Source organism: Episyrphus balteatus, chromosome 1 (assembly GCF_945859705.1).
Source record: "Episyrphus balteatus chromosome 1, idEpiBalt1.1, whole genome shotgun sequence".
Lineage (NCBI taxonomy): Eukaryota > Metazoa > Arthropoda > Insecta > Diptera > Syrphidae > Episyrphus > Episyrphus balteatus.
The window spans coordinates 87,570,256-87,587,919 of record NC_079134.1 but is presented as its reverse complement, the minus strand read 5'-3'; the positions used below and the strand labels follow the sequence as shown (position 1 = coordinate 87,587,919).

Sequence of the window (17,664 nt, the reverse complement as noted above, 5' to 3'; positions counted from 1 at the left end):
TTACATGTACACGAAAGATAAAATGAGACGACATGACATAATTTGCCTAGCGAAAAAAATTGTTCTGTTTGTGGATTGGATTGCGGTTGTGTTGTTGGGCAGCTGTATGCTCAGTGGAGACTCTGTGTAATGAACAGCAAGATCACGATTCGTGATCCTGATGAAAAGCAAAATCTCATGTACCTAGTTGCAATACGTGTTAATTAATGATCTATATGGATCAAGTGAGATAATAAAAAACGGCTGTTAGACATTGACCTATTATATCCATATCTAATTGGTCTATACGTAGGTATATGAAATTGAAATTATAAAAAATGATTTATTTTATATACATTTTTTATACATTTTAAAATACAATATTTAAGTTTGAAAAAGAAAATGAAACATAAATTGTCCAAACAAAAAACGACTTGACAAATAATGCTTCCGTTCTCTCAAAACAATTATGGGTAAGCGGATGCAATTGGCGGGTTCAACGCACCATCTGAACTTAAGCTCAGATTTTTTGGACGTTGAACGCAAAAAATCATCTGAATTTCAGGTGACATTAACAAAGAATCTACTTATTTTCTTTACTTGGATTGAATTTAAAAATGAACATTTATTTTTAAGGATAATAAAAATAGTTCAAGTGATTGTAAATAAAGAGTTATTTATTAATATTGTCAGTGAGATCACTTCAGTATTTGTAAAAAATATGTATTAATTATTTTCTGGTATCCACTTATGTATGTTTAATTTTGCTTTGGTCCCCAACTTCATTAAGTTTTTTTATTTCCTCATTTATTTTCATTATTCCATTTCTGCACATAAACATGCGAAGGAATAATACAAAAATATGTTTATTACATATGCATTGTAATATCAGATCAACAAATAACAATAACACCGCAACAAATTTGCAAACACAAAAGAAATATAAACAAATCCATTTATAACTTGTATTAAAATCACAAAGTTCAATTTTGGTGTGTAGCACATTTGGTACGTTTACCAACTTCACCCACACAAACACACCCACCTGAATTTTCAGATAAAATATTCCACCTGAAAATCGTAACTAAATGTCAAAAAGCGTAACTAAATGCCACTTAACTTTTTATGACATCTGACCAATCAGAGCCTCTGAAAATTCAGATCGTAAGTTCAGGTGGCCTGCGTTGAACGCGGGGTTTGACAGTAGAAAAGAATCGTTTCGTTCGGTTTTGACAGTAGCTTCCGTTCCCGTCCGCCTATTAAAGTTGGGCCTTTAGCTTTAAATCTGGATGAAAACGATCTCTTTTGGCAAAAAGAATATGAGATACCAGTATTTCCCAGTATTTTTTGATCTAAGATTAAAATAATTGATCTTTTGTGGGAAATGGAATCTCACATAAAATTGAATTTTTCTTGGAAAGAACAGACAGAAATTTTATCATCAATAACTACTCCTAAATACTTAAACTCATTCACACGTTCAATATTCTCTCCATTTATTTGCACAACATTCTGTTCCATACTATTTATACACATATACTTGGTTTTCTTTATATTAAGCTTTAATTTATTAATAACTAGCCATTCACTTATGAATTGTAAGTCCATATTGATTTTTTCAGTACATTCTCTCATACATTTTCCCGAAATAAAAAGAAGGGTATCATCCGCAAACATACACAATCTACAATTTTTAACAGCCAAATTTATATCATTTATGTATAAAAAGAACAGTAAAACTCCCATCACCGAACCCTGAGGCACACCTGTTTTAACTTCATTCGCACTAGATACATTATTGTTTACTAAGGTACGTTGTGTTGATTCCATATTTGGAGAGCTTTTTAAGAAGTATCCCGCGGTCTACAGTCTCAAAAGCTCTCTTGAAATCCAAGAAAACGGCAATGACAAAATTTTTGCTGTCCATTTCATTCTTCCAACCCTCTATCACAAAATTCAAAGCAGTTTCACACGAATAACCATTTCGAAAACCCGACTATTGTTTCATTATTAAATTATTACTTTCCAAATAGTTCCTAAATTGTTTTTTATTAGAAAAATGCACTTAAAATGCTTTAAGGCGGTCTGGCGGGGGGAAAGCTGAAAAAGAAACTTGCGGTACCCAGTTTCGAAATCAGGGGATTTTTTATGATTTTTTGGTGTATCATTTATTCGGTTATACCAAAACGCCAAAAGTTGATTTTTTGCTGCACTTTGGATGCGTCTGGCAAGGGAAAGCTGAAAAAGATCACTGCCAGACTTTTTCCTTTGACATACTGTGGTGCATATCTAGATATGTGCACACTCGAATTTCGGTTATATCAAAACTGCCAAAATATGCTGCCGGCTCTCGGTCTAATTCTTTTAAGAATTTCAAAAAAAAATTTAAATATGAAACTTTATAAGAATACAAAAAAAAAATTATACCTAATCATAATCAACAATGATGTCTTTGAGAAATTTAAACTCACTTTTGAGGAGTAAACAGCTCTTGGATTTGGAGCACCTGTTAACAAACTAACGTTCATTTCTCCTGGAATATCACCAAATCCAGGTAATTTATACATTCCAGGCCCCCTTGAGAATAGCATTCCATTTGGGGAATAAATAAGCTCTTCCATGGTAAAAAGCCCATAGCCTTGTATAAACGCTCCTTCAATTTGCCCAATATCGATAGCTGGATTTATACTGGATCCTATGTCCATTACAATGTCGGTTTGTATAACCAAATGATCACCAGTTAAACAGTCTATTTCGACAATAGATACACCTACACCATTAGTAAAGTAGTTAAATATTTTGGTTTCCCCCGTCACTGGGTCAACTCCAAGTCCAGGAGTTTTGTAAAAACCTGTTGCCGAAAGCCCAACACGATCGAAATATGCTTTATTAATCCATTCTTTCCAAGTTAATTCTGGGAATTGATCCTTATAATATTTGAGACGAGCGTTAATTTTTTCACATGCTTCTAAAACAGCCATTCCATTTAAATCTGACCCACAACTAGCTGCTGTGGGTGAAGTATTTGGCACTTTATCTGTAGACGATTCAGATATGTGAATAAGTTCAGATGGGACTCCTAAAGCTCTGGAAGCAACTTGTATCATTTTTGTATGTAAGCCTTGACCTATTTCGATTCCACCATGAGAAATGAGAACAGAACCATCTAAGTAGATGTTGATCAGTGCACCAGCTTGATTTAAATGTGGAACTCCGAATGCAATACCATATTTTGTAGGCACTATGGCGATACCTCGTTTACGCCACCGATGTTGTTTGTTAAAAATTTTGATTTCTTCTCGTTTTTTGAAGAAGTTTGATTGAGCAAGACATTCCTTAAAACATCTTTAATAGAAAGAAAATATTTATTAGAAAATATATTAGATACACATAAAACAATGTGATATTGTCAAAAGAAAATTTATTAATAACACTGGTCTCCAAAATTTATATTTTTTTCTCCTTCAAATAATTTTTTGAAATTATGAAAGATTTGACTTTCCTGAATCTAAATCTGGTTTCAGAAAATTCTAGCACGTACCATTTTTTTTTTAAATGATTTTTTTTAAATATGAGCAGATTGTAGAAAATAACCCTTTTAGATTCGGCTGACCTTGTACAAAAATAAAACTATTATTCATATTAAGCTCAAATTTGGAGGACTTATTTCACATAACATGATCTGTCATACGACACCAAATTTGCATTTATTAAGAAAAGTTTAAACACATTAAGATACTAATTGACAAAAACAGCAAAAATATCAAAATCCTGCAGTTTTTAGTAAATCCCACATGAAAAAAACACCTTAATTAAGGAAAATGTAAAATATCAACGCCCATTATATTTTTTAAAAAGTCAGTATGTAAAGAAACACATAATAAAATACATAAAACAAAATTTTTGCGTGTTTTTTAATTTTATATACTATTTTTCTATTTAGAAATATCTTATTTGTAAAAAAGCATTCGATAAACTGCCTTCTAAAGCTTCAGATTTGTTTCTCCTAGAAACAAAAGTATACTTTTTTTATAGTTTTTGATGTGCTGAGTTAGAATCCGAAGTCAAAAACTTTATCACGTCAGGATTTTGAGATATTCGCATTAAATCAATTCTTTTTTTTAAATCTCACTATATCCCAAAAACCAGAGCTGACCGAAAATTTTTGAGTTCGGATTCAAAATCAACACACTAAAATCCATTAGAAAAGTATACTTTTGTTCTTGGCAGAAAGATATATGAATTTTTAGAGATCAGTTTCTTTATGCTAAGATATGCCAAACCCACTTAACTTATTTAAATTAAGAGATTTTCTAACGGGAATATCTAATAAACGTGACGTGCTAGGCTAATTCTAACTTCAGATTCGGAATCAGCATACAAAAATTCTTTAGAAAAGTATAGTTTTATTAAAAGGAGGATTTACTTGCAGACCAGTGTAATTCGTCATTATCTGCGTGCAAAACATATATGGATAATACACTTCTGTTGACCTCACTAAACACACTTTCCTTACCTGTTAATTGGACAGAGTTCCAATTTTTGCTTGTAAAATGTCCTGTCACCATTTTTATAAAAATTCAATGCCATTACTTCAGTGTAATCTCTGCCAGTGACCCTTGCTACATCTCGAATAATATGCTCTCCTGCAAACATACCCTGTGGACCACCAAAGCCTCTAAAAGCTGTGTTCGATGGTAAGTTTGTTTTACAAACCCAGCCTGAGACCTTAACGTTGGGAATGTTGTAACAGTTCTCAAAGTGATACATCGCTCTGTCTAAGACCTAAAAAAAAAACAAGATTAAATATAAACGAATTTTTGTTCAACATAATAGATATAAATAATAGGGGAGATGGAGGTAAGACAGGGTAGTGGGTAAGACGGGGTACCCAGCGAAATTTACACTTCAAATGAACCAATCACGATCGTTCATTCATCGTTCTACGTATCGCCATGATACTTTTCAGTCACCCGGTGGTTAGTGGCTCACATGAAAAAAGTGTTTGACTGCTTATTGCTTACCCTTCAAGCAAGAAAACGGAGTTCAGAAAAGACACTCCGACCGAGAAGAACGGGGTTGCACTCACACACTTGCAACTTTTTGTGTATGAACACAAAGTCGAAGGAGAAAGCGTGGTGAAAAACCCAATACATATAAAATCGGCTCCGCGGTCATTATAATTTTTTTTTTATTCTCATTCTAAAAAATAAACAAACTCTATTTTTGAAAATCAATTATAATACCTGTTTAATTAATTCAAAATATAAAAATAAATTCAAAAAGTATAGAGATACCTACCATTTCATGATATCTAATTCAACATAAAACATGCAAACATTCGCAAAACAAACAAATATATTTTGTCGTCCGCTGCTACGGAGAGAACCTTGCACATGAAAGGACAAAAAATAATGAGAAAACTATACTTCCAAAAGGAAAAACACACATCTGTCAAATTCGATGTTAGACAATCGTGTTCAGACAAAATCACATTGAATCATAACAAGAAATGGCGAGCCTCCACAAGGTATTTCTTGTTAAGACACGTCAACATGACAAAAATTATCTCCTTTGGAGGTGGCCTTAAAGGCCGTAATTAATTAAACAGGTATTATAAACTCCTGCTCAAAATTAACGCACACTTTTTTTTTCTTTAGTTATACCCCTGCATCTTGTTTGAAATGGCTTTAAAATTATTTGTTGTATTTTTTTGTGTTTGCTTATTGTTTAGCAAGTCAGAAAAATGCTAAATTGCAACAGTATTATTAACCAAAAAAAAGATAAACCAAATTTAGCAATTCAAGGTCTGAAAACTGATATTAAAATAATTTTTGTTTTTTTAAGAAAAAAAATTTAAAAAAATGGAAACGCGTGACAGTTCTTTCCAATAATTTTTTTCAATACTTGGCATTGTCTCCTCTAGCGCATATGGTAATTTGGAGTCGTCTATTCATTCCACGAATTAAGTTTTGAAGGTTTTGTTGTAACTTTTCTTTCACTGCAGTTTTCTGTTAATGAAGAATGCTTGGAGGTGGCTTTCGGCCGCAAATGCATTTTTTTCAACATTTCCTAGACATGTTCTATTGAATTTACATCCGGATATCTGTGTGGTCAATTCAAAGGTGGCACATTTTAATCATGAAGATATTCTCAAACCACTCTAGCATGCATTATCGTGCATCAGACTGATTTGTGGACCAAATCTAGGGGTGATTGGAACCGCATGCTGTTCGAGAATATCAGCCAAGTATCTTTGGGGACTTAAATTAGGTCTTGGAGATTTCACTAACTCCGTAGGTGTTGTGAGGCAGAGTTTACCCCATGAAAATTTATGACTCATCTCTAAAAGGTTCGCGGGTTGACAGATAGACTTCAGCATACCTCTCCAAATCTTCCACACAAACATTTTATTTCATACCTTCAATTTAAGCTAACTCCTGTCTTATTTGAGAAAATAACCACGATACTGTGAGATAAAGTAATAGTAGGACTTTTTTGTAAAATAAATATGATGTGCGTTAAATTTGAGCAGGAGTGTAATTGATTTTTCAAAAATAAAGTTTGTTTATTTTTTAGAATGAGAAAAAAAAAGCAATAGGTACATACATCATGTAAAAATTGAAAAAATTAAAAAAAAAAATATATTCATACAAAATTGACGGCATATAAAAGTAAATTTATCCGCAAAAAATCATACATCATCCTCTAGCGAGGATGAGGCATATGAAATAAATTGTCCGAATATAATTTGCTTAGCCAAGAAAATGAAAATTGTTATGTTGTAGATGTTAGACATTGAGTTAGAGAAAAATATCTCCTGTGGAGGCGGCCTGTTACAACGACGTATACAGGCCAAGACCCTTCAAGCAAACGAATCCGACCTCGGTCCGAATCCACTCCGCCTGAGTCCGACCTCGACTACGAAACGGGTCCCACGGCGGCTCAAATTAGTATGGAAATTATAATAACCGTGGAGCCGATTTTATATGTATTGTTTTTTTTCACCACGATTTCTCCTTCGACTTTGTGTTCATACACAAGAAGTTGCAAGTGTGTGAGTGCAAACCCGTTTTTCCCGGTCGAAGGTCGGAGTGTCTTTTCTGAACTCAGTTTTCTTGCTTGAAGGGGCACTCAAAACAAACAAGAAATTATGTCCTACTTAATTCTTTTGAGTAAGGTGATTTTCAAAATATCGAAGTTTTAGAACATGAACGAAAATGAAAAGTGAAACATTTTTTTGGTATTCAAACCAACTATTTTCCCATATCTGGCGATGTGGTCATATTTTTAGCGAACACTATGCTGGATTAGGATTATTTTGATTCGTTCGATAAAAGGTTTGTTCGTTGTGAGCTCTAGGGCACTCTGGGTCGCTCTGAATCCGTTGTCAAGCAGTTTTTGTAGCTCCTTTTTCAACCAGAGTTATTTCCTCTGTGTTCGATGTTCACTCTGAAAGCACCCTGAATAACTCTGGGTATTTTGTCAGAGCGCGGAATTCAGAGTTATCAAAATCAAAACAGCTGTTGTCATTTAAAAAAAAAATTGTTTGGAGTGCGAAAAGTGATTTGTCGTTTGTGGATACAAAATTTGTATTTTTGATTTTCCACAAAATTCATGAAATAAGAATCTAAATAAAGAAAAAAATGTCAAAACAAAAATCACCTGATGAAAGTAAAGCTCTGAGATGTTCGATGTAAAATAAAACCCGAGAAACTCTGATTTTTGTGACAGTTGATTGACATGACTCAGAGTGCCCTGGAGCGGGAAAACAACGAACAGCCCTAATATAAGGCATTGATAGGGCACAAATTAAGCTATGTTGTAGAGTTTTGCATGGATTTAAAATCCAAATATTTTTTTAATTTTAACTAAACCGAGGATAGATAAGAATATAAGCAACTAAAGGCAAATTAAATATTTGAGCAAGCTTAGGTCACTCAAAATAACCTTCGGAAATTTAATTTAAGAAATTCTTATAAATATAACTGAATATGTTTTATATTTTATATTCAGAGCCAAATATTAAAAAACCTTAGTAAGTGATCTTAAGCATTTGATTAATTAGTACTGCCCTTTGAAATTTCGAAAAAATATCTGCGGTCGAACTACGGCACATGTTCGTTAACGTATTGACGCTTTATGTTTCATCATTTTTTTCTGATAGTCAAAACGTTAACGAACGTATGCAGTAGTTCGACCCCAGAACTAGCATAATTTTGTTCAATATTTTCTGTTACGCCAAAAGTATTTTTTGTCTCTACTATTTTGACAGAGGTATTTGATTCCTGTAACCCCTCGTCTTAAAAGAAAACAAAAAAAAAAAAAAAAAATTCGCGTACAATTTTAAAACAATATTTAAAAAAAAAATTGTATTTTCAAATGCAATATTTTTTTGCAAAACCTTGCGATTTGTTTGCCTGACGTAAGGAAGACAATTTATTCGAAAGTTACCGGTGTTATTAAATAAAACGATTTTTATTTTAACTTGTAAAATAATCCTGAATGAAGAGCTGTATTTTAAGGACAGGATGGTCTTAATTGGTGAAGACTTAAGGCTAAACAACAGCAAACGAATCACACAACGTTTTTGTTTAGTTATTCTTAGAACTCTTCGGAACTGTTCGATTCGAAATGCAAAACGAACAAATTTTGATAAAAATTAAGTTTTCGGGCTTAATGATCTTTCAGAGAATTAATGCAATTAATAAAAACTAATTCATTATTTTCCCAATGTTTCTCCGGCTTTTCTCCGGCTTCATCAGGGGATTTTCTTTATTAGTTTCTTAAAATCAATAATTAATTAATCCCTATACTGTGTTACAATTATTACTTGCTCTATAGGGCAAGTATTGGTTTCGTGCCGAAAAAAAAAATTGAGGTTTTAATCAAAACCAACATTATGATGATGGAGAATTCCGAAAAAGTGGGTCTCGCAATTCCGTCCGTGCGTCTGTGCGTCCATCTGTACACATTTCCACAGCCTAAACGGGTGGACAGATTTTCTTCAAATTTGGTACAAATGATTTTTATAGAATTCTGAGAGTTGTTTTTTTTTTTGTTTTTTTTTTTATATCTCACTTAGAAAGTGTACCCCCCATACAAATTTTTCAAGTTATACCAAATAACTCGAAAACGGCTCTAACGATTTTGATAAAAAAATTTGTGTATAATTTTACAAACAAGACCCAACTTTTGATTTAAAAAAATATTTTTGGAAGGTTAGGTACTAACGGTACCTGCCATAGAACCGTTTTTTTGGTTTCAAAATATCTCTTTCAAGACTAACCCGATTTCAACGAAAATTTTTATACAAAAGCGTTTAGTTAAGCGTAATATTAAAATGTTAGAAAATTTAAAAAAAATTTGAAAAATCAATTTTTTGAAAACAGGTTTTTTAAATGTTTCGAAATTTTGTTTTTAAAAGTAAATTTATTATTTTTTCAAAATGGCATACAAATTTTATTTTTATGTTAGAAAATTTCTATATATAAAAAATTAAATTTAAAAAAACCGCTCTAACGATTTTCAATTTTTTTTTCTCAAAATTCTTTTTCATACAAGAAATCAGATGGCGTACTTCGTTTTTTTTTATCAAAATCTTTAAAAACGGTGTTTTATTAATTATAAAAACAGATTTTATGTACTTTTTTACATTATGGGAAATGGTTTAATTAAATCTTATTATAATTTTGCCTCATTTTATTTATAAAAAGCTTTAAAATAAGATCAACTTTTACCATAAGAGCAAGTACGTACGACCCCAGTCTTGCATTTTATTTTTTATTTGATTTACTTTTTTAAATTTGGGCTATTGTATTTTCATTGTTTTAATTGGAAATTGAAATAAAATCTTACATTTAAAATAAATTAAAAAACAAAACTTTTTACATTTAAAATAAATTTAAAACAAACGGAAATAAATATTTGACATTAAAAACTGATAAGCAAACAAAAATTAAAACTAATATCACAGCTTAAGTTATGGCAACACTATATATTGCACTTGTATTATCGGTGTCTTCTTTGTGGTTCATCGTCATTTACACCATCATGCTGATCTGTTTTCTTCATGGGTGGTTTTTTATTGGTGAATATTGCATTGAGTGTAGAGTTTGGTTTGTGAGCGAAAATAGTTTTTTGTCTATCAATTTCTATTGTTTTATTAAGAGTGATGTTATCAGTTAAGAGAGGGACGTATGTAAGTGAAAAATATCTAGGGTTGCCAAGTTTCACTTTTGTTGCTTGGTGATTGTTTATATTGTGTATTTTATGTATTTTTGTATTTATTAAATCGCCGATGATTCGGTTAGGGAAATTGTTCATTTGCAGTATTGATTTTATTTTTTGTATGTTTTCTTGGTAAAAAATATTTTCGCTGATGTCTAACACTTTGTTTATAAAATTTGAAGCTGTGTTGATCTTATATTTCATTTATTGTGAGGACATGAAGTTGATCATCCTTCCTGATGACATAGGTTTTTGAATACCAATCAAATGTTATTTTGTTGTTTGTTTTTATTAATTTTAAGTCTAGGAAGGGAATCATATTATTGTTTTCAATTTCCAGTGTAAAATTCAATTTTGTGTGATATTCGTTTATTGTTTTTAATATGTTTTCAGTGTCGTTCTTTTTACTTGCGATATTGGTACTATATATCAAGTTATGCATTCGTACAAAAAAAAGTTGAGATAACATTTTTCCATCACACTACGATGGTAGAGAATGCCAAAAATGTCCGTCTGTCTGTCTGTCAGTCTGTCAGTTTGTCAGTTTGTCAGTTTGTCAGTTTGTCAGTCTGTCAGTCTGTCAGTCTGTCAGTCTGTCAGTCTGTCAGTCTGTCAGTCTGTCAGTCTGCCTGTATAAGGAGGTACAGCCTAAACGGATGGAACGATTAATGTGAAACTTGGTATGTAGCGTTATTTGGCGACTCTCCAGGGGGGTTTTTGGAATAATTTTTTTTGGACCAAAAATAACGGTACTTGTCATATTCCGAATTTAGTAAAACTAAAATATCTCTCTTCAAATAGAAAATCTATGTTGAACTTTATTTTTCCCCATTTAATTCAAAGATCAAAAAGTCGCCTTTTTAAGCATTCAGAGGGCTTGGGGCACCTCAAAATGAAATTATTTAAAAATTTTAAGTATACAGTTTTGTTCGTTTATAAATAGCGCAACTTTTAATAATTATGCCAATTCGAAAATAAAAAACAAAAATAAAATCACTACACCCTACTGTGTAGGTTGGTATATTCGTGAAAAGTGAAACTACATCGAATGAGACTAGTAAATCATCGTCTTCTAGTATGATATCTTTCATTCTTTCTTTCACTTGAAAGGCATTTTTAACGGTTAATTCTTCGGATATTAGATTTTTAAGTACTTGTCCAATATGTTTTGATAGCCCATAGCAAGGAACATTTGTAAATGCTGCTATTGGACGAAGAGGAAGGTTAGGTTTGTGAGTTTTTGGAAGTCCGTATAAGACTGAAGCTGATGATGAGGAGCATAAGAGTTTTACTTTTTGTCCATAATTAATGTGATTTTGTTTGAATAGATCATTGACAAGATTGTTATTTGTGTTATGGAGTTTAGATGTGGGATTGTTCTGTTCTGATTGTTTTATAGGTTCTTTTATCTTCAAGTAATTGGCTCATTTTTTCATTATATTCGTTTTTATACATAACAACAGTTTTGTTGCCCTTATCTGAATTAGTGATTATTATATCTTTTTTATGTTTTTTTATTATAAGTTTAGTATTTTCAAAAGTTTTTAAGATGAATTTTTCTTGAGGTGTATTTTTTATTTTTCTTTTGAATGTTAAAATACTGTTTTTCTGTTTTTGATCTGGCAATGTCTTTATTTTTTGTGTCTTTTCTATTGTTTGTATATATTGTTCTAACTCAGCTTTTACGTGTAATGGTGAGAAATTAGCTTTGGAGATTGGTAAAGAGAATTTCTTACCAAAAGAGAGGAGCCATTGGCTTTCTCTTGGAAATTCCACGTTGGTTTTATTTTCAAACTAGCTCTCATTGAAAATTATCTACACCAAAACCATAAACAAAAAATACCAAGACTGGAAACTTTCGTACGTCCTTCCTCCCAAAACCCTTTTGTGTACAGTGCTGTCTGTGAATATATGTGAAAGCCACCACGTTGGTAAATGACGTTAAAACGCACACATTTATAGATTCACGACATTCACCACACATCGAAGACGAACACAACGATAGGTTCACGACATTCACCACACCTCGCAGCTTGTAGGCAAACGTCAGTTGACCGCCGAGTTTCCAGTCTTGGTATTTTTTGTTTATGACCAAAACTTTCAATCATTTAGTTGTAAGCTTATTGAATTTGGAGAGTTGTGTTGATTGTGCTGTTGTTCAATTGTGATTTTATACATATGTGTTTTTGTTTTGATGTAAATGAGTTGTATTCAATATCATATAGTCTTGATTTCATTATGGTGTCTGTATGTTTGTTTGATTTCTAGCTTGAGAATTTTAAGCATGAATGTGTGTTGTATTTTGTTTAATTTTTGTTTGACTGTGTCTGTTATTAAATGTTTGGTTATTTTTGATGAGATTTTTGAAAGGTGTGTTGGTATTATTTTGTAATCTTTACATAATAGTAGAAACCAGAGATCCAAATGAGTATGTTCGAACCTTTTCGAACAATTTCACTTTTTTAAAATGATCGTTCGTGCTCGATCGTTTTCTCTCTATACTCGTAAATCATATTACTCATGAACAAAAATACTCACAAACAAAACCATACAAATTGTTTGAACTCTTGATTATACTCGATCCTCAATACCCACGGATAAGGTAAAAGCAGGTTATTTAAATTTTACAATTGTGGTTTATCAAGGGTTTATCAATGACTGAGTAAATAAAAAAGTAATTATCTGGGAATGCCCAGTTAAATTGTGCAGGTAGGTGCGTAATAGAAACATATCCTTAAAAAATATGCAATAATGCGATTTGGAATGATTGTTTTTAAAACAAATAACTATTTTTTCGGGTAGGTACATTGGGGAAATCACAAATCTGCATGAAAGGGTTAAAGGGAAAGTTATGAATGAAATGTTTTAGTTCAAAAGCTGATTTCTTTCGAGAATAATATTTAAATAGTAATCTTCTGAGTTCATTTAAAAAAGTAATAATTATATAAGAAACAATGGAAGAACAAAGTATTAGCTGTGGATATTATTCAATGGTTGTGTGAAAATAAAGGCCAATTCAAAAACCTTTGTGAAGCACATAAAATCTTGAATTGTATTCCCGCAACATCAGCAGCACCAGAACTAGCATTTTCACAGAGAAACGATCGAGGCTGAACCCAGAAAAAATTTGAATGATTGCGAATTCAAGCTTAAAGATAAATCCAATTTAATTTTTTTTTTTTTCATATACAAGTGTTATAAGCAGGGATAGGATGTTGTGGAATTTGCCTTTTTTTCTTGCTCAATCGTACGACACTATAGATTAAAAACAAACACGTTTCACGTTCCCCTCGTGCCAAATATATGTATTTTATTTTGCCTATTCTTTCGTTAATGCCTTTTTTTGCCTTTGTCTTGTTATTGCCTTTTTTGCATTTTTCTATGTTTTTTATCTTTTTAGCGTCTTTAAAGTAATGCCTACACATAAAACTTTCAAATAAAAAACAAAAAGCTTACTTACTCAATATACTTACTACTTATTCAATATATCTATATTAAGGATTCACTAATTACCCCACACAAACAAAATTCGAGTGAAAAAATCTACCTATGCAACTTGTTTGTCAGCAGCTATTGCTACTATTATTGCCTTCTATGTTCTACTGCGCGGCCGGCAACCGACACGTATTAGGGTTCAAAAGCTAACTTACTCAATTTACAATATTCGATTGGAGAAGTTCTACAGATTTTGGCAATCAAGAGCGGGCAGTCGCAAAAGATGTTGTTGAGAAGTACAAATCAGTTTTTTTGGGCAATAAGGGACTCCAGGGAGTTGAACAAGTAAATTGAGTAATAAATGGGGACACAAATCTAGAGCTCCCGGCAAATGTTTATGTGTGTGATGCCGAGTGCTTTAATTAATTAATTTAATCTTTAGCTCCTTTAAACCACTCTTAGGCCAAGACTTGCAGCTTACGTTCACACGAGTTGAAAAGCTTCGCCGAACGCCAAAAATCGACTCGTGGAAATCCATTAAGGAACAATCGCAGGCGCTTGTTAACTGAAAATTAAAAAAAAACTCATGATTGTTCAAAATTACTACAATTTATTTTTATATTACATGCTTTCTCTCAATAAATGCCTTTTTATGCCTTTTTTGGAGTTTAATTTTGCCTCTTTTTAAGTTTTTAGGTCCACAAAATCCTATCCCTGGTTATAATTGTTAACTTTATTTAATTTATTCAATTTTTTGTATCTAACATTAAGTTTTATTTAATTTTTCTTTTTTTTTCTGTATTTTATTTAATTTTGTTCTTATATGTTTTATAATAATAATAATAATAATAATAATAATAATAATAATAATAATAATAATAATAATAATAATAATAATAATAATAATAATAATAATAATAATAATAATAATAATAATAATAATAATAATAATAATAATAATAATAATAATAATAATAATAATAATAATAATAATAATAATAATAATAATAATAATAATAATAATAATAATAATAATAATAATAATAATAATAATAATAATAATAATAATAATAATAATAATAATAATAATAATAATAATAATAATAATAATAATAATAATAATAATAATAATAATAATAATAATAATAATAATAATAATAATAATAATAATAATAATAATAATAATAATAATAATAATAATAATAATAATAATAATAATAATAATAATAATAATAATAATAATAATAATAATAATAATAATAATAATAATAATAATAATAATAATAATAATAATAATAATAATAATAATAATAATAATAATAATAATAATAATAATAATAATAATAATAATAATAATAATAATAATAATAATAATAATAATAATAATAATAATAATAATAATAATAATAATAATAATAATAATAATAATAATAATAATAATAATAATAATAATAATAATAATAATAATAATAATAATAATAATAATAATAATAATAATAATAATAATAATAATAATAATAATAATAATAATAATAATAATAATAATAATAATAATAATAATAATAATAATAATAATAATAATAATAATAATAATAATAATAATAATAATAATAATAATAATAATAATAATAATAATAATAATAATAATAATAATAATAATAATAATAATAATAATAATAATAATAATAATAATAATAATAATAATAATAATAATAATAATAATAATAATAATAATAATAATAATAATAATAATAATAATAATAATAATAATAATAATAATAATAATAATAATAATAATAATAATAATAATAATAATAATAATAATAATAATAATAATAATAATAATAATAATAATAATAATAATAATAATAATAATAATAATAATAATAATAATAATAATAATAATAATAATAATAATAATAATAATAATAATAATAATAATAATAATAATAATAATAATAATAATAATAATAATAATAATAATAATAATAATAATAATAATAATAATAATAATAATAATAATAATAATAATAATAATAATAATAATAATAATAATAATAATAATAATAATAATAATAATAATAATAATAATAATAATAATAATAATAATAATAATAATAATAATAATAATAATAATAATAATAATAATAATAATAATAATAATAATAATAATAATAATAATAATAATAATAATAATAATAATAATAATAATAATAATAATAATAATAATAATAATAATAATAATAATAATAATAATAATAATAATAATAATAATAATAATAATAATAATAATAATAATAATAATAATAATAATAATAATAATAATAATAATAATAATAATAATAATAATAATAATAATAATAATAATAATAATAATAATAATAATAATAATAATAATAATAATAATAATAATAATAATAATAATAATAATAATAATAATAATAATAATAATAATAATAATAATAATAATAATAATAATAATAATAATAATAATAATAATAATAATAATAATAATAATAATAATAATAATAATAATAATAATAATAATAATAATAATAATAATAATAATAATAATAATAATAATAATAATAATAATAATAATAATAATAATAATAATAATAATAATAATAATAATAATAATAATAATAATAATAATAATAATAATAATAATAATAATAATAATAATAATAATAATAATAATAATAATAATAATAATAATAATAATAATAATAATAATAATAATAATAATAATAATAATAATAATAATAATAATAATAATAATAATAATAATAATAATAATAATAATAATAATAATAATAATAATAATAATAATAATAATAATAATAATAATAATAATAATAATAATAATAATAATAATAATAATAATAATAATAATAATAATAATAATAATAATAATAATAATAATAATAATAATAATAATAATAATAATAATAATAATAATAATAATAATAATAATAATAATAATAATAATAATAATAATAATAATAATAATAATAATAATAATAATAATAATAATAATAATAATAATAATAATAATAATAATAATAATAATAATAATAATAATAATAATAATAATAATAATAATAATAATAATAATAATAATAATAATAATAATAATAATAATAATAATAATAATAATAATAATAATAATAATAATAATAATAATAATAATAATAATAATAATAATAATAATAATAATAATAATAATAATAATAATAATAATAATAATAATAATAATAATAATAATAATAATAATAATAATAATAATAATAATAATAATAATAATAATAATAATAATAATAATAATAATAATAATAATAATAATAATAATAATAATAATAATAATAATAATAATAATAATAATAATAATAATAATAATAATAATAATAATAATAATAATAATAATAATAATAATAATAATAATAATAATAATAATAATAATAATAATAATAATAATAATAATAATAATAATAATAATAATAATAATAATAATAATAATAATAATAATAATAATAATAATAATAATAATAATAATAATAATAATAATAATAATAATAATAATAATAATAATAATAATAATAATAATAATAATAATAATAATAATAATAATAATAATAATAATAATAATAATAATAATAATAATAATAATAATAATAATAATAATAATAATAATAATAATAATAATAATAATAATAATAATAATAATAATAATAATAATAATAATAATAATAATAATAATAATAATAATAATAATAATAATAATAATAATAATAATAATAATAATAATAATAATAATAATAATAATAATAATAATAATAATAATAATAATAATAATAATAATAATAATAATAATAATAATAATAATAATAATAATAATAATAATAATAATAATAATAATAATAATAATAATAATAATAATAATAATAATAATGATAATAATTTTTTTTTTTTTTTTTTTTTTTTTTTTTTTTTTTTTTTTTTTTTTTACTTTACTTGTGG

At 26.1% G+C, this 17,664-nt stretch overlaps 1 protein-coding gene across 2 annotated transcripts in view; it reads right to left on the bottom strand.

Moving 5' to 3' along the window:
• LOC129906886 (xanthine dehydrogenase) overlaps positions 1–17,664 on the bottom strand; it is a 148,849-nt gene that overhangs the window by 66,475 nt on the left and 64,710 nt on the right. Inside the window, exons 3-5 of one of the 2 annotated variants that reach the window (XM_055982852.1) lie at positions 4,496–4,764; positions 2,407–3,324; positions 72–2,340 (exon numbers count right to left, since the gene is read on the bottom strand). In XM_055982852.1, coding sequence (XP_055838827.1) covers positions 2,301–2,340; positions 2,407–3,324; positions 4,496–4,764 — 1,227 coding nt within the window. In that variant the 3' untranslated portion in view covers positions 72–2,300. Of the gene's footprint in view, positions 1–71; positions 2,341–2,406; positions 3,325–4,495; positions 4,765–17,664 lie in introns of those variants that run through there. The other variant, XM_055982851.1, reaches the window with a different exon arrangement.